This window comes from Mixophyes fleayi, chromosome 11 (assembly GCF_038048845.1).
Source record: "Mixophyes fleayi isolate aMixFle1 chromosome 11, aMixFle1.hap1, whole genome shotgun sequence".
NCBI classification, from domain to species: Eukaryota; Metazoa; Chordata; class Amphibia; order Anura; family Limnodynastidae; genus Mixophyes; species Mixophyes fleayi.
The window spans coordinates 81,068,051-81,095,225 of record NC_134412.1 but is presented as its reverse complement, the minus strand read 5'-3'; the positions used below and the strand labels follow the sequence as shown (position 1 = coordinate 81,095,225).

Here is a 27,175-nt window from a genome sequence, read left to right as displayed (position 1 = left end):
TGCTTTGAAGTAATTTGCTTTGTCTGTAATAAAAGTGCCAATTTAAAAAAATTACTCAAAGCGTTGAGAATCTGCGGATTACAGAGCCATGTTTGGATATCGAGTCTGAATGAGAATTGAACGTAAATCGCTCACCTACATTTGTTTTGTTTGAGTATAAACAAAGATGTATCTTAATATATCTGCAACCTTATCTCTAGCGTATAGATGGGTCTAAAAACTTGTACCTGGTTTATGAAGATGCAAAATTTATGTCTGATAATTAATGTATTTCAGGGTCTGTTTAACTCAGCCCATGATCCACCTCTCCGGCTAATGCAGGTTATATGCAACACTAAATATGGATAAAAGTTGTGTGCATGCGCAGTGCTTTGCTTTTGCCCCAAGACTCCTGATCAAAATTCTCCTGCTTGAAAAGACAGTTTGTAGTAATAGTGCGAGGTTGGAGGGCCACATATGTGGCCCTTGAAGTATATCGGGGTGCCCATCACTGCTGTAGAATGTCCTCTTTGGGATTTGGTACTTCTACAGCACTATGGTTGAATGTAAACAGTTTCAAGATGTTATCTGTGTGTGATGGAATCACTTTGAGGAAGAAATAGAAATATTACACTCTAAAGAAGAAAACCCATTCAGGGGTGTAGGATTCCCAGTATAACTATTGCACCATCCACTTTTCTTCCCTCCTCCATTTGTAGCGCAAGATTCAAATTTTTATTAATAAAGTGCTTTTTTCTAGCTGTAGTTCTACTATTTTTATTTTACCTTTCTTGCTTTCTTAGCTCACTGTCGCTGCCCTCCCCTTGCCTCACCCCACAAGTCTGCAGAGCTCCGTGGCGCCAACCTGAACCTTGTATAATCTGCATATGAAACATAAAACATTCTAAAAGTCACGTTTGTTTGATAAGAGGATAAAGCACAGATCAGACCGCAGTCTTTACAATTCTGCCACCCTGGGTCTGTGCCTATGTCGTCTTTTCACAAATCCAGGCCAGCAAGTATCTTTATAAGAAGGGAAAGATGAGAAATGAGACACTGCACTCATGGGGAAAAAAATATATATTTATTATGAAGATAAGAAAAATATAAAAAATGAAAGTGGATATAACAAAACAGCAAAAATGCACCCAAGGTGCTAGGGTAATATCACATAAACATTTGAGAAAACTGTTTTTTCAAACCCAGTGCAGCTTTATGAAGGGTTTAAATCAGCGATGGGCAACTACAACACGAGTCCGCCCCTGTGGCCCCAGGCTCCTCCCTACTTTATTGTCGGACTTGTTGGTTATTTTATGGCTATGCTTGTATGGCTTGTCTTAATACTCATGAGAATAAAAGGCTGTCAATTCATTAGGAGGTTGTGACAACTTCTAAAAGACATATTTTTCTGACTGAAAAACATGCAGGGAAATAGTTATGACATCAATCACATCACATGATCATCAAAATGGCAGCTTTCTGAGTAGACTTCGGGTGAAATGTATTGTCACAAGTTTCAATTGCTCTATTAAAGAAAATAAAAATAAATGTATTTCATCTGATGGAATAGGTTCTCTTAAAATGTTACACCAGGGGTTCCAACCCTTAAAAAAACTTACTTAAAATATTAAGAAAATTAGCGCAGCCTTAAGGATGTTTGGTGGCTGTGGAATGGAGCCTAGCACCGTTCAGTATTTTAATGCCTCTCTCTTAAGCATGAAGGAAGGCAAAGTTAATGCATTGGTTTATTACAGTGTTGGCTAACCTGTGACACTCCAGGGGGTAAATGTATGAAGCTCCGGGTTCTTCAACACCCGCGAGTTCGGCGTCTTCAGCGCTTAAATTTAAAGCGGCGCTGCATTGTAAAGGGAAACTCCCCTTTAAGCGCTGAAGACGGCAAACTCGCGGGAGTTGAAGAACCCGGAGCTTCATACATTTACCCCCAGGTGTTGTGAAACTACAATCCCCAGCATGCTTAGCAGCTTATTGCTGGAAGGGAATGCTGGGACTTGTAGTTTCACAAACACCTGGAGTGCCACCGGTTAGCCAAGGCTGGTTTATTATAACACAAGTAATTAGGCAGTGCTTACTATCTAAATCACATTATTAAAGTTTGGTCCAATAGATTCTTCTGTGTGGTTTCTGGGGATAATTATATTATCTTATATCATGATATTGTGTCGTGTATAACCTCCAAAACGTACATATCTTTTAAAAATTCTATTTAAATGTAAAATAGTAAAACTAGTCTTTGTTTTACTAAAAAAAATTATGTTTTTATTTGATCTTCTAGCACTATTCGTATTTATTTACCCTATCATTGTTGATATTAATAAGAAAACAAGTTGGTAGTTAAAATAGTTAAACAAAATGTATTGCATAAAGTACAATTATTTCATATGTATTAATAACGTTGTTAGTGATGTTATCACCAGTTGTAACTCTCTTCATATATAGAGGAAAGCTTTTTGCCCTATGCTAAATCCGCTCCATATATCTTATTAGACAAGTTAGATCGTTAAATTGGAGGCCTAGATTAGCCAAATTCTCTAGGATACATATGATTAACATAGTGATCTCTCCCATCCAGTTTGAGGAGTTCTCTTGTTGTGTCTGTATCACAATCACACTGTCTGCCCCTTTAATGTGCGATACATCACTCCTATATCTTTATGTTCCCATCAGAAGACAGTGCAGCAGTTGTATCGGGAACATTCAAAGACGTGGTTTGATAGATGACCACAGACTGGAAAAAAACACAGGTGCATTGTTAAAGTATTAGCCAAAACAATTAGCTGTAAACTTGTGTATAACTACTCCTGTGTATAAGTAAAATGATGCTCACAACATTAAAATCCTCCACTACCAGATTCCCTCTTAAGATGTCAGATTAATAAAATGTGAATGTAAGAACCAGAGCCTTTCTGCATCAGCTTGACGTGAGTCTGAAATCATTACTCTGTGCTGTTGGGAGACCCTGCTCCTTGCACATTCTAACTCTGTCTGTGGCTTCCTTCTTTCCTTCATTCCCCGCCCCACATCATGTCATTAAACCATAACATCCACATGATCGCATGAGAGGGCAAGTCTCTGCCTCCTACAAGATCAGCACAGTCGTCTCCTGAGATACTCCATGCCGTTGTGGGCATTCAGATGATTTCATTGGATAAAGTATTTTCTCTCCCTGTCTACTTAGAAACTAGGGACAACTGGACATGCAGGAGGTGATAACAAAAAGGTTCTTGACTGGGACTCATAGTAAAAACTCAGAAGTTGTCTAGCTATTTCTGATCCACTTGCCAGCTGTCCTTCATCGATAAGGTGATACCTATACACAAAGATCTAACCATGGCCTTATCTGTGTGGAGTTTGCTCTCCCCGTGTTTGCGTGGGTTTCCTCCGGGTGCTCCGGTTTCCTCCCACACTCCAAAAACATACTGGTATGTTAATTGGCTGCTATCAAATTTGACCCTAGTCTGTCTGTCTGTGTGTTGTTAGAGAATTTAGGCTGTAAGCTCCAATGGGGCAGGGACTGATGTGAATGAGTTCTCTATACAGCGCTGCGGAATAAGTGGCGCTATATAAATAAATGATGATGATGATGATGAATTGCAAATATTTTTTACAAGACTTCAATGTATTAATTACATCTTTACCCATGTGACAGTTATCTGAATTTATATATTGTATTCTATCCTCAGTTGATGTCCCAAACAATCAGTATAACGTTAGATTGAGGTGAAGTATTTACTGGTGCGTGTTTTCATTCGGGTCCTGCCCCTTCTCAATCCCGACATGCTTTTGAATTATATGGGCTGTTAGTCTTGACTAGGGACAATTCTCCTCTGCATGTAACTATGTCAGTGGAGTCAGCCATTTTGTACTATTGTCTAATAATCATGACAATACAGCCTATCTATTCAGTAGGAAATTGATATAAATGAGGCAGTTTGGTGTTGGGACCTACATCCAATATTTAATTAAAATCGACATCAAGTAGTTGCATTTTCATAAATTAATCATATATTACCTAGCTTGTTTGCTACTTTAAATATATTTGAAAACCACCAGCTTACCATTTCGCTATAAGAGGATCGGCACACGGTTCTGCACGCAAACACTGACGTGGATATGTTGATGGTAAATATCAGTACGCTCAGTAAAAATAGCAGAGTCGCAACACCCATTAAGAAAACCTGAAACAGCAAAACATGAGTACTATAAACAATTCACAAGTTTAAAGAGCAATTACAGCCGCTATTTTACGCTAATATATAGAAAAGGCTGCGTATTACTGAGCTGAAATTAACAAAAGTATTTGGTCTTCACAATTCTTTATCTGTTTATATTACAGAACCTTGGTCATGTCTTGTGCACCAAGTACAACATTTATATGCCTGAGAACTTTATGAAAAAAGTTTGTTCTCTAGATCTCCATCCCCAAGAGTAGAAGACCACATGGTTGGAATGGCCCATTGAGTTTCATTTTAATGTCAGGGCAGATTGGTAGGAAATAGGTTTATTTATTGACTGTGAAAGCTATTAATTTAATGTTGGAGGTGGTCACATGGAAAGAGGCCTAATTATTAAATGTTTGGGCTACTGATTTAACGTCATGACTGGTTTAGGGGGAAGGAGGCCTAGAGAGTTCACTCATTGCTAGACTTTCTATATTTCATGTACCTATTCCTTTTTTCCAAACGGGGTCCCAACATTCCAGGCTCCTAATAAGCAGCAACTGAGCTTATGATGCAAACAGCAGCAGGTAGTGAAAGTTGCAAGGACAGAGGGAGCAGGCCCGTCTGCCATCCATTTTGCCAGTGCAAAGCCGCTCTATATAACATTTTCCAATCACTTCAAATACACAGTAATACCATCCCTCCTCTAGATATCCTGTGTTAGCACCTGCCCCACTCCTCCATGCAATCCATGCGGTATGTCGTAAAGAAAGAAGAATCTCAACTCCGGTCACCTGAGTGATTCTTCTTTCATTCTAACACTAGATGACTCACTCAAGATCTGCATCTATCATCCACCCATATTACCCATACATGCCAACTTTTTAGATCTCCCTTCCAGTAGGGGAGATCTCGCTGGCAATTTTTTTGGGGGGGCATGGCCAAGCGGAAACATGTCACTTGGCCCCGCTCCCTAATATGTCACAGTCAGTTTGGCCTATTATAGTGGGGGCCGGGGCCGTGATGACGCATGCACCGTGTCACTAAGCCCCGCTCCTACCAGCCAACTATTCGTACGGGCCAGGAACCAGGAGGTTGCTCTGCTCGACCGGGAGGACTCCCAGAAATTCAGGAGTGTCCCGGACATTTCGGGAGACTAGGCAACTATAACATTATCTGCTCCCATTCCCGGTTGCGGGACTTATTTTAGGCAACGTCCACTTTGTGGAATGCCCTCCCTCACTATAAAAGGCTTTCCTCTAGCCTCCAAACCATCAAGCATTCTCTGAAACCCCAACTCTTCAGACAAGCTTACCAAGTTCCTCAAATACTTTCTTCACCTCCCCATGCTATTCTACTTGATTGCCACCCCTCTACACAGGTCACACATAACTTACAAGTGTTCTGTTTTTATGCTCAAACTACCCTCTGAATCCCTGACCAACCATGCTGTGTGACCAGATCATATAGCCGCACTAAGCACTTTTTAACCTTGTAATCAGGTTGGAACAATAAACAGGATGTAGAATTTGACCAATTGTAAATGCTTGCGAGCAGGCCCCCCCCTATCTCTTTGTCCCTCTGTTAATACCCAGCCTTGTTTTATTACTGTGTTTATTCCCAATTGTAAACATAATAATAATCTAAACGTGGACTAATTGATGACCACTTTACACAACAGTCCATCCCTGGGTGCTTATTGAAGTGTGTTTAATATCATTGTCCTGCTGGAAGACCCATGACCTTCGACGAAGACCCAGTTTTCTTACACTTGGTTGAATCTCCTCCATGTTTGGCTGTACGAAAGGTGTTCTTTTTTTTAAAGCAGCCCTTTATGCAGTAATTTTGTTGTTTTGAGTGGAACATTATTGAATTGCTATATCTTGCTTTTATGAAATAATCTTTTTAGATTGGACCATCTTTGTTTTTATTTTTATTATATACATTTTCTATTTTTACATGTTGCTTTTAATAAATTTGCAAGTTTTGCCTGTAAAGACATTGCCTTTATAAATCTGCCCTGCGAAGTCTACGAATATACAGATTGCAGAATGCGCAGATTGATACATTTACCACCTGATGTCCCCTAACTCTCGTCATTAATTTAAACCAAGCTTTTAGGACATATCCTGTTCAATGAAAGGGGTAGCTTTTGCAGCTGTTATGCACCTCACAAATACGCTTCACTGTATTCCAAATTCTTCAATATATATTTAAAATTCCAGGATGTAATGGCACAGAACAACATTGAAAGCACTATTTTTAAAAATTTTAATGTGCTTTTCATGCACATGATAAGCACCTGGAAATCACTCGGGAGGGGGTGTATTTTTTTTAAAATGATCCTTATCACAATGTTGTGTACAATTCATATTATATCTGCAGTTTACCCCCATTTTTTTTAAAGTGGAAAAAAGGGATTTCACACATTGCTACATCGTCCCAAAGTCCTCAAATATCTTTGCAAGCTACATTAAACTTTGTATATTTATAGCTGTAAATGTTATATAGTTCTTTTACATAAGGTATTAAACATTTTAGCTTTGATTTCATATAAAATTCCTATATTATAAAATAACAATGCATAAACAATATTTACCTGTTTATCAAAATACCCTTCACAGTCCTCGCTCGGTTTATAGTACGCACAGTACACAGTATAGTAGAAGTAATAGCTTGAAGGTAAACAGATTCCAATTAATATAATTGCCATACCGGCCACCACTGAACTGATGATGTTTAAAACCAAACTTGACCTCACCTGTAATGAAAAATTTAAATGTGACAGTGAGAGGTGCCGGGGCAGCGATGTAAGTGGGTGTGTGGTCCATTGTGATGGGTAACTGAGAAACTGAGATAGAGAACCAGATGCTTGGTTGTATCTGGAGAGGAACCAGTAGCAGAAAGAAAGAAGTAATGATGCTACTGATTAGGTCATTGGTACGGCCTCATCTAGAATACTGTGTTCAGTTCTGGAGGCCATTTCTCCAGAAGGATATAAATACATTAGAGACTGTACAGTCATAGCCAAAAGTTTTGAGAATGACAAGTATTGGCCTTCACAAAGTTTGCTGCTTCAGTGTTTTTAGACCTTTTTGTCAGATGTTGCTATGGTATACTGAAGTAAAATTACAAGCATTTCATAAGTGTCAAAGGCTCTTATTGACAACTACATTAAGTTTATGCAAAGAGTCAATATTTGCAGTGTTGACCCTTCTTTTTTGAAGACCTCTGCAAGTCGCCCTGGCATGCTGTCAATCAACTTCTGGCCCACATACTGACGGATGGCCGCCCATTCTTGCCTAAACAATGCTTGGAATTTGTCAGAATTTGTGGGTTTTTGTTTGTCCACCCGCCTCTTGAGGATTGACCTCAAGTTCTCAATGGGATTAACGTCTGGGGAGTTTCCTGGACATGGACCCAAAATTTCGATGTTTTGATCCCTGAGCCATTAAGTTATCACTTTTGCCTTATGTCAAGGTGCTCCATCATGCTGGAAAAGGCATTGTTTGTCACCAAATTGTTCTTGGATGGTTGGGAGAAGTTGCTCTTGGAGTGAAAGAGTGAAAGAGATGGAAGGGGCACTGAAAGTGAAAGAGAAGGGAGGGGTGCTTAGAATTAAAGAGGAGTGGAAGAGGGACTGAGGTCGGAAGAGGAAGAAGAGTAAAAGAGAAGGAAGGGGGTCTGAGAGCAAAAGAAGATGGAGGTATGCACAGGAGGAGGGGGGCAATAAATGAAAAAGGAGGAGGTACGCTAAGATTGAAAAAGGAGGAAGGGGACAGAGAGAAAGCGAGGGTGGGGAACTGAGAATACAAGAGGAGGAGGAGGGGGGCTGAGAGAGAAAGAGGAGTAGGGGGTGGAGAGTCAAAGAGGAGGGGGGCTAAGAGTTATTGCGGAGGATGCGATCATTCATATTTCATGTTTTTTCTTACCTTTCCCAGTGTTGGTTTTACTGAAGCAGCAACTGAAAGTGACCCAGAAATAATATACTAAAAGAAAAATGGAAGAAATGTTTTTGTTTTATTTTACCGCATATATCACAAAGATGTTATATATATGGTTTTAATCATGGTCATTGTATTTTTATGGTTTCTATTATTAGTTACACTGTAAAAGTAAATCCCATAATATTTTTTGTATTGAATATTTTCATGCAATACTAAAATTGTTACTAAGATAGTTTTGGGTGAACTTCACTAAGATAATATTCAAAAGCTCCAACAGTCCACCATCATAATACTCTCTCCTACTACTCCTTGCTTATTCAAACAGGCAGTGCTGTTGTTTATGTCCATTAACGACAATGGGAACTAATCTTATCTTAGTGAGCCCCACACAAAATGAACTAAAGGTACCAGATAAGGGGCCTGATTCATTAGTGATCTTATCTGCCGTTTTTTGCTTATCTTAAGAAAATCCACTCTGTGCATGCTCAGAAAAGGGAGATATGAAGCAAAATCCACTGCGTAAGTGAAGAATTTCTTAAGTTAAAATGAAAATCCATCTTAACTTCACTCTTATCTCCCCGTTTCTTCTTAAAATAAGCATCTTAACTTTTGCACAAGATAAGATCACTATTGAATCAGGCCCAAAGGTATCTAAACTGGCCACACATGACAGACCAATTTGGACACTTACACGAGTGCCCAATCTGGATAATATCTTGCATTTGGCTCCTTGGGAAGATGTCTGCACACAAAGGTCAACGAGGTTCACCTTGTGACCACATTTGCCGCCATGTGAGATACCAATCATCTCGATCTGCAATTGGTGTGATAGCCCACGTACTGCACTATCAGGCCAGTTGCAGATATCCACTATGGTATTTCGGGATATGAAGAATTCTTCTCCAGTAGAGGAATGTTAAAACAAAGATTGTAAAGAGGCTACCAACTTTTCTGTGCTTTGTGTCAGTCCACGAAGGCTTCATATTTACTATGGAGTGCTTTAGACTGCAAGTTGTATGTATCACCTTAGTCTACTGCATTGCAAAACTCTGGTTTAAAGGCGTTTGTTCCGCTATTTTTGGGGGGGATTGATTGGCAGCATGTGCAAAATAGTTGAGGAATTCAAAAAAAGATTCTATTATATATTTTTTGTGACCTGCAGAAATGTAAAGAGACTTTTAAAAAGGACTGTGTGGGACTGTAACAGAGGAAGTGCCGTTCCAGAGATTGTTTTGCGTGGCAATGTCATGTGACTTAGTTACTATCATTATATTCCCGCAGCATTCCAATCTGGTTCCTATTCACATCGTCAAGTCAGGTTGCACCACCTTACAGGTAAAAGCTTGAGGCCCATTGTTCTGGATAGTGAGCATACTCAGGAATAATTCTTATCTCATAGACTGCTGGTGGTGATCAGCAATAAACTACCCCATTCCCTATGTGGCTAATTGTTAACTAGTAATATGACTATTTAGGAATAAACAAATAGTTGCTTTCAACAGCCTTATTGCACTGTCCTGTCTAAGACAGTACATACCAAAATGTGTCATGTACCATAATAAGAATAATTATATATTATCTTACCATTATACTAGACCAAAACAGCACACCGGTACTGATCATAAAATCTATCATATGAACACTGTAAGCTCTGTTTATTGATACAGCCAAGCCAAGTGTAAAAATAATTATTCCAACAAAGATTTGAGTTACCTGTAAAATAAAATAAAGTCAAGTTATCCCATCATATTAGAAGTGTAAGAGAACAACTGACACTACAGACAAACATTATATCCTACGGTTTAATCCATGTTTGATTGATCAGTAGGATACGTAAAATCAGCAAAAAAAACAGGAGAACTCATGACCCCAGTGCTGTGAGGCAGAAGTGCTAACCACTAATCCCATAAGTCTCTTACAGGCTGTAGCAGGTGTTCCTCTAAAATTTGTCTATATCTTGCTCCTTTCTTTGTGCCCTCTATTTTGACAACTTCTATTTTGTGCATTGACCTAAAATTAAGTCTACTTGTGGCTCCTGAGCAGAACAGACTTACTGTGGTGAGATCTCCACTGGGGCCAACATCTTCCATCTATTGTACTATGAAATTCTTCTGGAGTAGCTCAGGTCCTGCTCTTATGCCCTATCGAGGCTCTACCTAGTTTGATCTTTATTGGCCATCACTGGTGGAACACACGTTGTTGCTCGATCTGTCTTTCCTCCCCTCTGATTATCTTCTCTCACCACCGCCTCCAAGACTTCTCTTGTGCTGCTCCCCCGCCTATGGAACTCCCAAAGGGAACCAGCGGCTCTAGTAAATATACCCCTGTATCTCTTTCAGAATTGGGATGGACCACTTGGTAGTTCACCTTGCAAGTTCCTTTCCCGTATGGATGCTCAGTTTTGAAGGACATCCTGTTCTAGGAAAACTGACAGTTGTTCCATATTTTTTTCCCATTTCAGTGATTCAGTGAATATCAAATGAACTTCTTTTGCATCTTTTTTGAATGATTTTCATAATTAAGCTCATGTTTGGTAATGCACTAGTCAACTGTGACAATTTATTTTTGAATCAATTGAAACAATCAGAGGCAATCTCCACTCTATTAATTATGTGACCAGTGAAGACAGCTGATTGACTACTGATTGTACCAGAGTTTATATAGGTGTATCTTAACAAAAAAAGGTCAGGTACCAATTTTTGTCTGGTTTTTATGTGTAATAACTTAAGACAACGAGTTGATGTTTTTTTATTTGACATTGCAAAGGATTTTGTGTTGATCAGTGGCAATACTTAATGAATAAATCCATTTGATCCCATGATGCAAGAAAATAAAATATGAAAATTGCCAAAATGGGTAAATGCTTTGTCTACTGTCTCAGTAAATGCCATCCCCCGAGGGACAGCTACACCAGCGTGTTCTACGCTGCCTCCCTCTGGTTGTTTGAAGATAGCACAGCAGGCAGCCGCTTGATTAGCAGGATCATGTAACATACAGTCCTATTTTTATTAAATCTCTGCTGTACACATTTGTTACTTTTATGAGCCATTCTACTGCACTCGACTTACCCCAAGAGCTTCAGGTTCTCCACGGTAAAATGTGACAAGTGGTTTGGGCAAGGGGGCTGCAGCATTAGAAGTTAGCCCTTCTTCAGGTCCTGTTGCTTGATGTCTTTGTGGCTGCAATTGAGAGATAATCACAACGCTTCCTGCCTCTGGTGCGGCTGCAGACATGGTTCTCCAGCTGGAAGAAACAACAATTCAGAAACATTTTATATAATAAAGTATATAATATCTATTTAATTTACTTATTGTTTATGTTGCAAATACAACTTTACACTGCACACTTTTTCAACCTAAACGTCCTAGTTTGTTTTATGTAGGACACAGGAGGACAATGTAACTTGTTTAAGGTCAAGAAATATCTGCCTGTCTCTGTTACTCGGATAGAGCAGATATAAGTGCTATTGGGCAAATATTTCCAGAAACGTGAAATAAATGTTTACTAGCAATCAATGCAAATACCACCGCTGCAGCCTGAACGTTGCTACATTCTTTCCCACTGTAGAAACAGATTAACATACCCAGGAAAAGCTACACGTATATTACATTCATATAATGCATGCACATCATATTTGTTTAGGGTGTGCACCCAAGAATTGTGTTTGTAAAGACAAGTGTTCAACCGTCAATCTTTAACTGGTGCAGTTTAGAATGTGTGATGGGTGTGCCGAGCCATTTTGGGGCTTCTTAATTATATTAAATGAAGGGTAATGTGTGGCCCTTTTGAAGGTTGCAGGGGGGGGACGGAACACACATTAGACCCCTGAAGTATTTGAGGTTGCCCATCTCTGCTGTACCTGATCAGGATGGAGGAAAATAAATATTTGAATCTGAACATTAACATTAAGTTACAATCGGAGCCACAACTTCTAAACCATAAGAAATCACACAGCTGCTCATTCTGAGATAATGGACATGTAATTTCCTGTTATGCAATAGTATAAATGTTCTGTTTGTGTTCCTAGAAACATGAAGCAATTTGCAAACACAAGTATTTCAAATGTATGTGTATTATGTTTTTTATTGGAATTTGGCCACAACTAAATATATAATTCATTACTCTCTTTGTTTTGAAAGTTATGGGGCTAGATTTACTAAACTGCGTGTTTGAAAGAGTGGAGATGATGCCTATAGCAACCAATCAGATTCTAGCTGTCATTTATTTAGTGCATTCTACAAAATACAAGGTCCCTGAAAATATGTTTCCCAGTTTTCAACATCATCTAAATGCATTTGTAAACCGTAAATGGATAATACCTGTTGAGAAAGGGTGTCCTGGAGGATGGACACAGCATCATTATATTTGTTTGGTTCCATTCGCTAGTGCCGCAGATCTGTCTGCTATATTAGTCTTAAAGGCCCCTGCTTTAAGGGGCGCACTTGAATTTCATAGACTTCTAATTTGTTTTTTTTGGGCGTTAGAACCCTCCCCTCACAGGTGCTGCATGCTTTGCAAAATGCAGACTCCGGAAGGATTTAACTGTGAGATCCTGAGTACACTTGTTACACTGGCTAGGGTCTCACCTACAGGAGGCGCCATAACATGGCAGATAAGCGTATCCCTATAGAGCTATACTGTGCACAAAGTTCTCTGTTTAAGCTGACACTTAGGGCTAGATTTACTAAACTACCGGTTTGAAAAAGTGGAGATGTTGCCTATAGCGACCAATCAGATTCTAGCTGTCATTTATTTAGTGCACTCTACAAAACGACAGCTAGAATCTGATTGGTTGCTATAGGAAACATCTCCACTTTTTCAAACCCGCAGTTTAGTAAATATACCCCATAGTCTTTCTTTCACACCCAAATCGCCAAGCCTTCTAAGTGTTTGCTTGTTGCGTCCGACGTCTAGATTTCTATACATAAACTCCCCTAGGGGCTCCGAAAATCATTTCATTGGCTGCAAAATTTAGAATAACATACCAGTGGGTATATCTTTTTTTGGCCATTTGAAATATTGAGGGGTAGTAAAACATTGGGGGGTTATGTAGAGTTGTATACAATATACTCCTAAAACATAAACGTAAATTGCGTAAATAAAGGATGCATTTTGCAAGGTATGCTGAGTCAGACCGATCGCAAGATGGCATATACGGCAGCTTTACAGTAGCAGCCAACTTCTTATTTTAGTTTAATTGCTATGTATATTCCTTCTGGTTTAGTCACTCGCAGATGAGTTACGAGTTCCACATACTATAAAAACAAAAGGCCACGGACATATGGATACTAAGGGCAGAGCTGTAACTTAGAATTCTAGCGCCCTGGGCGAGAAACACAAATGCCGCCCCCATAGCCCTCAATTTTAACCAAATTAACCTAAAATATTCCAAAATTGCGCCCCCCTTCAGCGTTGCGCCCTGGGCGGTCGCCCCTGTCGCACAGCCCTAGTTACGGCCCTGACTAAGGGTACTTTAGACATTTTTATAATCTACAACAGACTTTCTCAACTTGGTTCTCGGGTACAGAGGGAAGTCCACAAAATGTGACTGCTAGTTTTATGTCCGTAATATCGTATAAAATAAACATTCTCAGATGCGATCACTGTGGTTTCAAAGCACAAAGGTTTTTTCTCCGCGAAATAGATTATAGGGCAAAGTATCACATATATATGCCTGCGCGGTTGGCACCAACATCAAGCTTCTATCAGAACACTCTGGTTTCCAAAGCCAGAGGTGAACAATTTATACACTGTACAGTTATAAAAAGCAGTGACATCACAAAGATACACAGTTACAGTATTAAGGTCTACATTCATAGGTCGTTGGGTCATGACATCCTAAGAACTCGACGCTCCATTGGTTGATTTCTCTGTTCATTATTCCTTGCGGTAGCCAGGTGTCCTTCCTCAGGCTCCCACCTCTAAACCTGTATAAACCAGTTCCTTTATGACCTCTCTGGACTTGCTATTTTGTGTATGGAAATTGATATTCGCTATAGCATTAGCGTTAAATAATATCGGACACGTTCCCATGTGGATGTGAACAAAATGAGACCAAATTAATATGTTTGAAACAATAATTAACTTTCTCACCACAATATATTTGATATAAAATGATAGAAATACATTTAAACTTATTTAAATGTTGCAACGATAATGGTTAGGCTGCGTGTTAATCGCATCACAACCGACTGTAGTGTACAGAAATGATTGATTATACCTTCATCCAATTATTACATTTCAACACTAGGCAAGAGTGCTTAAGGAGGGAGATGAAAACCTCTGTAAGGGGTGTATCCAATAATTCATCAAATGTAACACGTAACATAACTACTCACCAATTATACAAATATACTACAGAGTACATCAAAGTATGAACTAACTAATATTTAATAAATAAGAATTATCGCACAAACTAACCTCTGAAATGAAAGCAAAGCAATTTTGTTCACTTTACAATTAACATTCAAGTTAACAATTGATATTGTTTCAAAAGACTGTGTGCTACTATTTTACTATAAAACTGCTTTTATGGTAGAACGATGTTCAATGAGGAATATTTACCTAAACCAGTTCTCAGTTACTTCCTGTGCTGCCTTTCACTTATCACAAAGAGTATTTGTTTATATTCCACAGTTATATAGTTGCCAAGTGGCCATTCATTCTTGCACTCTGATAAATAATACCTTTGTTTTGTAATGAAAGTCTGCAGAATAACTGTTCTCTAACTTCCCGTCCCTGAGTGGAAATCACAAGCTGTTTACAAAGACAGAATATACTCTGACGTTTCTTACAGGGAGGAGTCCCTGTTCCATCACTTCCACTGGGCCGGGAGCCAGTCTAACACAGAAGAGGAAATTCCACTTAAAGAGAAAATGTCATTTTTTTTATAGATGGAAAGCACATGGGCAGACTTGCAATACAATGGCTGTGCAACACAACAGCAATTAGTATCATCATCATTTATTTATATAGTGCCACTAATTCCGCAGCGCTGTACAGAGAACTCATTCACATCAGTCCCTGCCCCATTGGAGCTTACAGTCTAAATTCCCTAATATAGACACACACAGACAGAGAGGGAGGGAGACAGTGAGAGACTAGGGTAAATTTTTTTGATAGCAGCCAATTAACCTACCAGTATGTTTTTGGAGTGTGGGAGGAAACTGGAGCACCCAGAGGAAACCCACGCAAACTCCACACAGATAAGGCCATGGTTGGGAATTGAACTTGTGACCCCAGTGCTGTGAGGCAGATGTGCTAACCACTAGGCCACTGTGCTGCCCACAGCACATGTATTATGAACATTAGTATGTTTATAAAGGGAGAATGAGAAGGGGTTAACGCTAACTGGTTCTCAGGAAAATAAAAAGCGCTGCACTCTGAAACAACCAATCACACAATTGCTCTCATTTTCTAAACTGGAGCACAAAAATGACAGAACCTGATTATTTTTTCATGTGCTATGTTCCCCATTGACTGGACCATTTCAGTGCAATTGCTGTAGGATTTATGACTATTTTATGCATATTCAAGTACGTTACATCTATTTAATTAGTTAAAACCAGCGTGGCTGCAAAGACTGAAGCTAGGTACACACTACGGAATTTTCCACCAACTTTTTATGCCGATCGATTTTACATGCGATCGATGGTCCGATCGCTCGGTCCATGGACTGCATACACACTAGCCTTGTTTAGGTCGATAAAGGGAAGAGCGGACGTCCCGTTAGTGACTTTTTATAGCTTTGTTGTCATGAGCAATGACTGTAATTTTGTACTCACCGTTGTGGATCGGTCGGAAGTTTATACACACTGCACAGCGGAAACGAGATTGGAACGAAAATATTAAACGGTACGACCAACCAAATGAGGCGACAATCGTCCATTTGGGCAGACTTTCGACCATCGTGTCACTGCACACACTGACCCAACTTTTGAACGAGCGGTCGTATGTCGGCTGATTGAGCCGATTATTGGACGAAAACCGTGTAGTGTGTACCTAGCTTTAGGGTGTAACTTGATTAAACATAGCTGGATCATTTAGCGCTTATGTAGATGTTATTATATGGCCAAAGACTTCTTGCTGTATGTTTGTCTTGCTCATTGTGTAATGATTTACCACAGCTTCATGAGCTCCTGGCTAAAAATGTATTAGAGCAAATTGGCTCTTCTTTTTTTTTTTTTTTGGTAGTGCTTTTCTGGATGGTCTGGGGTTTCCACTGTGTGATTCAAGGAGATGGTTACAGCCCGTACCTGCCTACTTTTTTTTTATTGCGTGCACTACTGTTAGGTGCACGCAGATCTCTCTTTTCCAGAGCCGCGTGAAGCGGGGGCAGGGTCCAGCCAGCTCAATTATACAGTGCCCCAGGCTTGGAGGGTGGTTTCCAGGCACTAGGAACCCCCCCCCCCCTCTGTTTGCCTATGATTATGGCTTATCCAGAATACAAGTGTAACGCCGCCTACATAATGAATTATTTTAAATTGTACAAAGCAGCGCAGGTCATACGATCAGATATGGGACCTCTATTGTGATGTCCCAAGGGCTGAATATTGTGTGTGGAAACGGAATTACTCATGGTTATAGACTGGGTCTAATGTGACTTGCTTCCCAGCCCGGTTATCCCTGAAATAATAATATGACATCATTCAATAGACTCATCTACGTTGCAGAAAAGAAAGACAGCTTGCGAAAGCAAGCATGAACAGTTCCAGTGGTCAGTTTGTTCAAGTATAGGTCAGTATACTGTCAGGTATATTACAGTATTACATATACTGTAATATACCCGATAGTATAATAATATAATAGTAATGGGTCTTGTGGTCCTATTAATCATTTATGTGACTGTTAGGTCTTCATATTCCTTTTAGTGCCTTGTGCAAGCAAGGAAGGAAAAAGGTGATAATCCAGGTAGGAGAGACTAGGTTTCAATAGCTTTTCACTTTATGAGAAGTTTGGGAGAGGGGACATAATTGGGCAGGCCGCTTGAGTGATATCGGATATCTCAGAGGGTGGATCGTGAAAGTTTAATGACAATCTGAATACAAATGGAGTCTAGGAGCAATGATATGCATAGTACTGTCTTATTATAACAATGTTTTTCTTTACAATTTGAATATGTTTATGCAAGATGCACGTCTTTCTTTTAGGAATGTGCTTATACAAAATGTTCTGAGCAGTGTTTTAGCTAGAAACACTGAAAAGAGAAGTATTGTCTCCATTTATCAGCAGTTAGGGCCTCTACTGACTATGTTTCGGGTTAGACAGGTGCATTTTTTGGGTGGAGATATATGCAATTAGTATTTATCCAATCAATGCAAATGTAAAGCAGAAACACTCCTCTGCGAAGGGTACCAAGATTATTGCCTATAAAACTTATGTACAATGTATAATCTTTGCCTTCTATACTGTTATGATTCACTTGTCCGTGTGCATGTGATTCAAACATCATGAATCTTTTCCACCTTTCGTAAAACAGCTACATCAACTCCAGAGATGACGAGTTGAAGAAAACGCACTCCTTTCCAGGCTAAATACCGCTCCCAACCGGCATCTAGTAAAGTGAATACAAGAGATGTTTATAGTTGGTGTTTAAAGATCAAAGTCCAAAAGTAGAAAAATTCAATTGATTAGTATAGTCCATAGTTACTCTGGTGCTCCATGCTAGTTTCATCAGAGGATTACTATACACGGACTATAGGACACATAAGTTCTCCCTATGAATCCTTATTAGAAACGTCGGAGTTGGAAGCATAGGAATGGGTGTGGTATAAAGTGCCATTTGTTCCAAAATTGGAAATAAAGTTCAATTTGACTTTCATCCAACAAAAACATTATTTTATGCCTAGACAAGAGTGAGAATCATAATTAAAAGCAGTGTCAGCACCATTAAGCAATAAGTTGTGTACAGAGTACCACAAACTGAGTATTACTCAGTCTTTAAGAATTAATTTGGGGAACATGCAAAGATACAGTCATGGAAAAGTAACAGAGAGATAGTGATCATCAATCGGGGCATAACATTGGAGGCAATCCACCATATAATGTTATTGCAAAACAGGAAGCTTGCAGTTCATGCAGTTGTTTGCCATGGGTGAATAAATATATTGTGCAATTACTGCTCTGCAAATTATAACTGTTTACTTCTCAGTAAATAAGGAGTGGCAAGTTATGTGAAAGTAAGCGTAATGCAACAATCCCGTGGCAGGCTATAAGAAGCAGCTTGGTAACAAACCTTTTCCTTGGTATGTTTCTTCAGACTGCTGTTAATGATTTATAATTCTTCCTATATTCCAGTGTTATATGAGCACCATGGCAACAACAGTCACATGGCACTTAATGTAGTGAGCAGAGAGGCTTTGACACAACTCTTTGAGCTCTGTTTATTGCTATTACATGACATGCTGAGAGTTGTAAGCCTGTGACATTCTCCCACTCCTTCTCCCCCCCCCCCCCTCTGTCATCACTTGGCATTCTGAGAGCTGAGACCCTGTGGCAGCCATTATTGTTTGCTGTACAGAGAGGTGCTGAAAAGAAAATAATAATCTATAGGTGGATTGCCAAGAACAAGGACTAGATAATGCTTGCTTAAAACATATATTACTACTGAAAAAAAAGCTACTTTAGGCTGTCATATTTGGGATATGGTACTTCTATAACACTATGGTTGCAGATATAGAATTTCAAGATAGTATCTGTGTGTGAAGGAACCACTTAGAGCAGGGGTGGGCAATTAATTTCTTTCGGGGGCCACATGGAAAATCAGATCTGTGTTCGAGGGCCGAACCAAATTTATAAAAGGCCATTATAAAGGGCCCATCATAAAATGCAGCAAATTATATATAAGAATCATTTACCTGTTCAGTGGGAGAAATCTAGTCTGTCTTGGGCTTGAACAAGTGCACTGAAATCTGGCGGAATATCTGAGGTGGCTATGCGAAGGACAACTGAGAGGTGGTCATCAGTGATACAGGATCTGTGTCTGGATTTGTTGAACTTCATCACTGAGAATGTCTGTTCACATATGTAGGTAGATCCAAAGAGGACTAGAATTTTCAGAGCATGTCTCCTCATGTGTGGAAAGTTCTCCTCTTTGAGTGATGAGTAAAACTCAAGCAATGGGACAGACCTAAAGTGCGCTGCCAGAAGTGTGTCAGACTGCAAGTCAATGAGTTCCATCTGAACATCACTGGGTGCATTATCCACATTGCAGCTGAAGGGAGAAGAAACCATGTCCATTTCACTCTCAAGTCTTTTGAAGTCTTGAAATCGCAATGAAAACTCAGCATGCAGTGCTTCTAACATGGATGAGTACCTCCATCAATAAAAACAGTGACCCACAGCACAGCCATCAATAAAAACAGTGACCCACAGTACCAATATCAATAAAAACAGTGACCCACAGTACCACCATCAATAAACACAGTGACTGGAACCCCCACCTAGATATTACCCCACTATACCAGAGCTCTATCCGTCCATCTGTCCATCTTTAATCAACATCATGCCGGGCACAGCAGGGCTGAGGGGCAGCGCGGCATGATGCCCGCTGTCCTGTGGTGATCCGCATCATGCCGTGCTGCCCCTCAGCCCTGCTGCACCCGGCATGATGTTGTCTGTAACGGTAATACTTACCTTTTTACTGTCTTCTTCCATACTCTTCTGTGGTCTCCTCCGCGGCGCTGCTGTGAATGCGGCGGGAGAGGTGTATGGACAGTGCGCACTTCCTCCCTACGCAGCAGCGCAGGGGATTACGCTGTATCCGGCCCCGGCATGATCTGATGCTCTGGAAGGGACGCGCATCGCCGACCAGCTCCGTATCCCTTCCAGAACCTGTGGCTGGCAGCAAAATTAATTAAATCTCCTGGGCAGACCCGGCGGGCCGGATTCGGAAGGCTGGCGGGTCGTATGTGGCCCGTGGGCCGAAGTTTGCCCAGGTCTGACTTAGAGGAAGAAATAACAATATTACACTATAAAAAGGAGATTTTGCCCATCCCAGAGCCCATGTTTAGATTACTTTGGGAAACCTACATGCTTCATGCATGTAGGTTTCCCAAAGTAAATAGAGTGTAGAACAATACACTGTTCTCCTCTCCTCCATTTGTAGAGCAAGATTCTAGTTTTGATTTAAAAAGTGTTTGATTTTTTTCTAGCTGCTGTACCACAAATGTTTACCTGTTTTTTGCCTTCTTAGGTCACTGTAGCTGCCCTCCTCGTGCCTCACTCACAAAGCTGCAGAGCTCCGTGGCTCCAATCTGAACCTTGTCTCATCTGCATGTGAAAAATGAAGCATATTCTAAAAGTCATGTTTTATGTGGTGAGTTGTTAAAGCAACGATCAGATCGCCGCCCTTTCATCTCTATCACCCTGGGTCTGTGCCTGTGTCGCCTTTTCACAAATCAAGCCCAGCAATTTTATTTTTTTTAATAAGAAGGGAAAGCTGAGTAATGAGACACTGCACTCATGGGAAAAATATATATTTATTATGCAGCTAAGCAAAATATAAAACATGAAAGCACATATAAATACACATAAAAAAGGAAACACAATGTGCTACGGTAATGTCACATAAACATTTTAGAACACTGTGTTTTTCCAAAACCAGTGCAGCTTTATGAATGTTTTAATTCAGTGATGGACAAATAACAGCCCTAGCCTTCTCGGGTCAGCCCCTGTGGCCCCCAGCTCCTTCCTGATTATTATCAGATTAGTTTGTTATAGTTTGTGACAGTTGTATACAATGCCTGCTGATATGTTATTAGAGATCAGTGTCCCTTTCTTTGATTAAATGTATTGTTTTATCTTATTTCTGAGATTAAGGGTAATGTGTGGCCCTTTTGAATGCTAGAGGCCCCTGAAGAGCATCAGGTTTAAATCATACTTGCCAACTTTTCCTCGTTGGCTTCAGGGAAATCCCGGGGGAGGTGGGAGTGTGGTGACGGGGCTTGATAAATCAAATCACTTTGGCCCCCTTCCCCTAAACGATTGTCACAATTTTGGCCAATTACAGGAGGATAAGGCTAAGATGATGTTATAGTTGCATCATTAAGCCCCACCCCCGGCCACTTATCTATTGTTGCCCTGCTCTTCCGGGAGCCTGGGAGGTCTCCCAGAAATGCGGAAGACTCCCGGTCATTCCAGGAGAGTAGGCAACTATGCGTTAAAGAAAAGCAACTAATGAATCTCTAGAGACTGAAGTGTCTTTTACATTTCTGTCTCCACTACTGAAGTCATGTTGACTTACCTGTCAGTCTTTGATTAAATCTCGTTCTCCATTAAAATGGCCACCTCCATAGGCATCAATACATGGACATAGGACACAATTTCTGAACAGTGTCATCATGCCACAGATAGCGAAGCCAACCACGTCTTGTACTGGCTCAGCATCAGGGAGAATGCCAGACTCTTCAGGGAGTGAGGGAGATCACCCCTATTTCAGGGAGTCTCCCTGACATTCAGGGAGAGTTGCCAAGTATGGTTTAAATGCTCCTATAGTGAAAGACTGCTACACGAGAAATGATCAGCATTCCCCACTCCATACAATATCACTGGTTACTCCCCTCAGAGCACCAGAGTTTTTGGGTTGGATAACCTCTGTGTTCTATAATGCCTGTGTGCCACTTAACAGTGCTTCCTCTAGTACTTTATAAATAATACAAAATAAAAATAGTTCATAGTGTTTTTAAGGTTATGTTGTTTTTTATGGCTATACTTTGGCTATGAAATGAACAGTGAATCCTCAAGGATATCTGATTAAAATAGTGATCTCTTCCATCCAGTTTGAGGAGTTCTCCTGTTGTGTCTATATCACAATCACACTGTCTGCCCCTTTAATGTGCTACACATCACTCCTATATCTTTTTGTCCCCATCAGAAGACAGTGCAGCAGTAAAGGCAGCAGTTGTATCGGGAACAGATGTGGTTTGATAGATGACCAGAGACTGGAATGAAACACAGGTGCATTGTTAAAGTATTAGCCTGAACAATTAGCTGTAACCGTGTGTATACAACATTATAATACTCCACTACCAGATGCCCTCTTAAAAACTCATATTAATAAAATGTGAATGTAAGAACTTTGTTTCATATAGAAATACATTTCACACCACAACCTTTCTGCATCAGCTTGACGGGTATCTGAAATCATTACTCTGTGCTGTTGGGAGACCCTGCTCCTTTCAATTTCTAACTCTCAGTCTGTGGCTTCCTGCTTTCCTCCATTCCCCGACTCGCATCATGTCATTAAACCATAACATCCACATGAGTTTCTGCCTCCTACAAGATCCGCACAGTCATCTCCTGAGATACTCTATGCCGTTGTGGGCATTCAGATGATTTCATTGGATAAAGTATTTTCTCTCGCTGTCCACTTAGAAACTAGCCACAATTGGACATGTAGGAGATGATTACAAAAAGCTGTTCTGATCTTGACTAGGCCTCATAGTAATAACTCGGAAGTAGTCTACTTATTTCTGAGCCTCCTCCCAGCTGTCCTTCATCGATAAAGTCATACCTGGACAACAAGATCTTTTCAATTACAAATATATTTCACAAGACTGCAATGGACTAATTGCATCTTTATCCATGTGACAGTTACCTGAACTTATATATTGTATGTGTTCCTTTTATCCTTAGTTGATATCCGAACAATTAGTATAAAGTTCGACTGAAGTGAAGCACGTATTGGCACATGTTTTCATTAGTGTCCTGCCCCTTCTCAATCATGCCATCCTTTTGAGTTTTATGGGCTGTAATAAAGCTTTGGATACAGTCTTGACTAGGGACAATTCTCTTCTGCATGTAAATATTTCAGTGCAATCAGCCATTTAATGCTCTTGTCTAATAATGCAGCCTATTCTATTCAGTAGGAAATATTTAATTCAAATAGGTATCAAGTAGTTGCTTTTTCAGAAATAAATAATGTATTACCTAGCTTACTTGTTACTTTAAGTATATTTGAAAACCACTAACTTACCATGTCGCTATAGGAGGATCGACACACGGTTCTGCACGCAAACACTGACGTGGATATGTTGACGGTGAATATCAGTACGTTAAGTATAAAAAGCAGAGTCACAATACCCGCTAAGAAAGCCTGAAACAGCAAAAAGAGGAGTATTATAAACAATTCACTAGTTTAAAGAGCAATTAAAGCCGCTATTTTATATTAATATGTAGAAAAGGCTGCGTATTATTGAGCTGAAATTAACAAACGTATTTGGTCTTCAGAATTCTTTATCTGTTAATATTATAGAACCTTTGGTTTTTATTTATAATGTAATAATATATATCGATTTAAAACAGAAAATGGAAAGAAATGGCATTGCCAAGATGATTGACACCCTAGACTTAATATTGTGTTGCACAGCCTTTGATTAAAATAACTACTAATTCCTATAGGCATGAATGAGCTTCCTGCACCTATCTCCTGGATGCTTGGTCCACCTGCTCCTTTTCTCCCTGATCTGAATGGTGACTTCTCCCAACTGATTCATTAAGGAAAGTAAAGCAAACAAAATGAGTAACTTTGCCCCTTGGCAAAACCATGTTGCCTTGTAGGGGGAGGTAAATTTAAAATTGTGGGGAGAGATTTATAATTGGGGTAGAGCATGTCCTAGATCAACTTTACATTTCAGGGTAAAATAATGCTATTAAGTATTTGTGTGCTAGATGAAAAAACAGTCAGTATTTTCTTTATGTGCAAAATACTAAACTAATTTGCACCCCTTGTATTGTAACATGGGTTATCCAGTTTTTTGCCTTACTTTCCTTAATGAATCAGGCCCATATTATTTTTGTAATGGTACACAATAGCATTGAACGCAATATTTTATTATTTTAATGTGCTTTTCATGTATGAACCAGCACATGATAAGCACATGGATGTCATTCAGAGGGGTATTTTTAAAATGACCTTAATCACAATGTTGTATACAATCTATATTCTATCTGCAGTTTACCCCCAAAAATCTCTATTAATTTTTCATGGACAGGTGCTGATTTTTTTTTTTATTTAATTAGTGATTACATTTATCAATAGTCTCATTCTGTTCTTGTCGCACTGAGATGGAGTTACCAGATCAGGTATCACCTTGGTATGATACCTGATAAGCAGTTGTTGCTTTAGAGAGAAGGTGATTCTTAATGTCTGTGGAGTTGTCGCCATCGGTTACCCCTTTAATATTTAGGGCTCAACCAAAATAAAGCTCTATCCTCCTTAATATATGACAAAGTCTCAAATATCTTGCATGCTACGATAAGCTTTGCATATATAGCTGTCATTGCAATAGTCCTTTTACATAAGGTAATATACATTTAAGCTTTGAAGGTCCTTTGAATTCATATAAATTCCTATATTATAAAATAACAATGCATGGACGATAGTTACCTTTCTATCATAATGTCCTTCACAGTCCTCGCTTGGGTTATAATAGGCACAGTACACATTGGAGAGTTGGTTATAGTAGTACGTGTAGTTTGACGGTAAACAGATTCCAATCATTATAATTGCCAGGCCGGCCGCCACTGAACTGATTATGTTTAGAACCAAACTTGACCTCACCTGCAATCAAAAATTTGAACATGACAGTGAGAGCTGCCCGGGTAGCGCTGTAAGTGGGCGTGTGGTCCAGGAGGGGAAGGTGAGAAGAGTGGGAGATAATTGTGGCTGTTTCTTACTGGTCGTTGTCACTAATACTGGGCCTACAAAGATTACGGGCAACTAAGGAACATCTTATAGAACAAATTATAGGTTACTGCTAGTAATGGGTATGTAATTGGGCCTTAGTTTTATTGCTGGACATCTTCATTTCCAATAATGCTACTAATGGGCATCTTCCTGGCCACTGATGGTACTAATGGCCATGTTATTGCACATTAATTTAACTAACGAGCAGCTTTTTGTGCATTACTGCCACTCATAGACATCTTCTTGTGCATTGCTGCTATGAATGGACATCTTTCTGGACATTACTGCTTCTAAGGGGGATCTTGTTGGACATTGTTGCTACTAATGAACATTCTACAACTGGTCATCAACCACTGGGCATTACAGGGAATTATCATGTGCACTATACTGGCAGATCTGACCTGGGCATTGCCGCTAACATTATAATATGGGCTATTGTAACTGGTATATTAGATATTAATAGACATTATGTCTGACATTTTAGATATTTCTGGGCTATTGACACATTAGATCTCGCTGGGTGGGCATTACAAATTGCATAATATATTACTAGGTATCATCAGTAGAAGTTTATATCTTTAGATTATAAAAGTACAAGGAGCCTGAGAGTATAAAAAGAAGGACTGAGAGTGAAAAATAAGGGAGGCTGAGAGTGTAAGAGGAGGAGGGAGGATGAGTGTGAAAGAGGAGGGGGGCTGATAGTGAAGGAGGAGGAAGGGTGATTGAGAGAGAAAAATTAGGAGGAGGTATTGAGAGTGAAGAAGTAGTATAAGGACGGAGAGTGAAAGAGGAGGAGGGAGGATGAGTGTGAAAGAGGAGGAAAGGGGCTGAGAGTGAAAGAGGAGGAAATGGGCTGGTAGTGGAAGAGGAGGAGGGAGGATGAGTGTGAAAGAGGAGGGGGGCTGATAGTGAAAGAGGAGGAGGGGACTGACAGTCAAAGTGGAGGAAATGGGCTGATAGTAGAAGAGGAGGAGGGGGGCTGAAAGTGGAAGAGGAGGAGGGAGACTGACAAAGAGGAGGAGGGGGCTGATCGTGGAAGGGGAGGAGGTGGGCTGGTAGTAAAGTGGAGGAGTGGGCTGATAGTGAAGGAGGAGGACTAATAGTCAAAGAGGAGGAAAAGGGCTGATAGTATAAGAGGAGGAGGGGGGCTGATAGTGAAAGTGAAGGAGGGGGGCTGAGAGTGGAAGAGGAGGAAAGGGGCTGATAGTAGAAGAGGAGGAGGGGGGCTGATAGTATAAGAGGAGGAGGAGGGGCTGATAGTGAAAGTGAAGGAGGGGGGCTGATAGTGGAAGAGGAGGAGGGGGCTGAGAGTGGAAGAGGAGGAGGGGTTTGACAAAGAGGAGGAGGGGGGCTGATAGTGGAAGAGGAGGAAAGGGGCTGATAGTGGAAGAGGAGGAAAGGGGCTGATCGTGGAAGAGGAGGAGGGGGGCTGCTAGTAAAGTGGAGGAGTGGGCTGAGAGTGAAGGAGGAGGACTAACAGTCAAAGAGGAGGAAAGGGGCAGATAGTATAAGAGGAGCAGGGGGGCTGATAGTGAAAGTGAAGGAGGGGGGCTGAGAGTGGAAGAGGAGGAGGGAGACTGACAAAGAGGAGGAGGGGGGCTGATAGTGGAAGAGGAGGAAAGGGGCTGATAGTGGAAGAGGAGGAAAGGGGCTAATCGTGGAAGAGGAGGAGGGGGGCTGGTAGTAAAGTGGAGGATTGGGCTGAGAGTGAAGGAGGAGGACTAACAGTCAAAGAGGAGGAAAGGGGCAGATAGTATAAGAGGAGCAGGGGGGCTGATAGTGAAAGTGAAGGAGGGGGGCTGAGAGTGGAAGAGGAGGAGGGAGACTGACAAAGAGGAGGAGGGGGGCTGATAGTGGAAGAGGAGGAAAGGGGCTGATAGTGGAAGAGGAGGAAAGGGGCTAATCGTGGAAGAGGAGGAGGGGGGCTGGTAGTAAAGTGGAGGATTGGGCTGAGAGTGAGGTAGGAGGACTAACAGTCAAAGAGGAGGAAAGGGGCTGATAGTATAAGAGGAGGAGGGGGGCTGATAGTGAAAGTGAAGGAGGGGGGCTGAGAGTGGAAGAGGAGGAGAGGGCTGATAGTATAAGAGGAGGAGGGAGGGCTGACAGTCAAAGTGGAGGAGGGGACTGACAGTCAAAGTGGAGGAAAGGGGCTGATAGTGGAAGAGGAGGAGGGGTGCTGATATTTCATATTTGTTCTTACCTTCCCCAAAGTGGGTTTTGTTGCAGCAGCTACTGAAAGTGATCCAGAAATAATATACTAAAATAAAAAATAGAAAAATGTCTTTTTATTTTACCGCAGATATCACAAAGAAGAAGTTATGGGTTTTGATCATGGTCATTTATTGTTTATGCTTCCTACTTTTACACTGTAAAAGTAAATTCCT

At 40.4% G+C, this 27,175-nt stretch overlaps 2 protein-coding genes across 6 annotated transcripts in view; both read right to left on the bottom strand.

The window, feature by feature from the left end:
* Nucleotides 1-1,041: 1,041 nt before the first annotated feature.
* LOC142106899 (membrane-spanning 4-domains subfamily A member 4A-like) lies at nucleotides 1,042-14,909 on the bottom strand. Of its 3 annotated transcripts, none has more exons than XM_075189952.1 (7): nucleotides 14,791-14,909; nucleotides 11,173-11,347; nucleotides 9,689-9,817; nucleotides 8,090-8,146; nucleotides 6,757-6,918; nucleotides 4,056-4,175; nucleotides 1,042-2,725 (listed from the first exon to the last, which is right to left on the bottom strand). In XM_075189952.1, exons 2-7 carry the CDS (start codon nucleotides 11,335-11,337, stop codon nucleotides 2,642-2,644), a joined length of 717 nt encoding a protein of 238 aa, XP_075046053.1. In that variant the 5' UTR covers nucleotides 11,338-11,347; nucleotides 14,791-14,909; the 3' UTR covers nucleotides 1,042-2,641. The 3 variants fall into 3 exon arrangements, with proteins under 3 accessions (XP_075046053.1, XP_075046054.1, XP_075046055.1); XM_075189953.1 differs by lacking the exon at nucleotides 14,791-14,909 and adding an exon at nucleotides 14,669-14,784; XM_075189954.1 differs by lacking the exon at nucleotides 9,689-9,817.
* A 5,655-nt stretch (nucleotides 14,910-20,564) lies between these two features.
* LOC142106897 (membrane-spanning 4-domains subfamily A member 4A-like) overlaps nucleotides 20,565-27,175 on the bottom strand; it is a 92,894-nt gene continuing 86,283 nt past the window's right edge. For all 3 annotated transcript variants that reach the window (XM_075189949.1, XM_075189948.1, XM_075189947.1), the window contains exons 4-7: nucleotides 26,992-27,048; nucleotides 24,492-24,665; nucleotides 23,079-23,198; nucleotides 20,565-22,044 (exon numbers count right to left, since the gene is read on the bottom strand). In XM_075189949.1, the coding sequence (XP_075046050.1) occupies nucleotides 21,955-22,044; nucleotides 23,079-23,198; nucleotides 24,492-24,665; nucleotides 26,992-27,048 (441 nt within the window). In that variant the 3' untranslated portion in view covers nucleotides 20,565-21,954. The remainder of the gene's footprint in view (nucleotides 22,045-23,078; nucleotides 23,199-24,491; nucleotides 24,666-26,991; nucleotides 27,049-27,175) is intronic.

Coding starts and splice junctions, on each gene's coding strand:
- LOC142106899 (XM_075189952.1), bottom strand. CDS start 11,337: ATGTCTGCAGCCGCACCAGAGGCAGGAAGCGTTGTGATTATCTCTCAA. Junction 8,147..9,688: donor TGTTTTGGTCTAGTATAATG/GTAAGATAATAT, acceptor TTTTTCTTTTAG/TATATTATTTCTGGGTCACT. Junction 2,726..4,055: donor GATCCTCTTATAGCGAAATG/GTAAGCTGGTGG, acceptor GTTTTTTTCCAG/TCTGTGGTCATCTATCAAAC.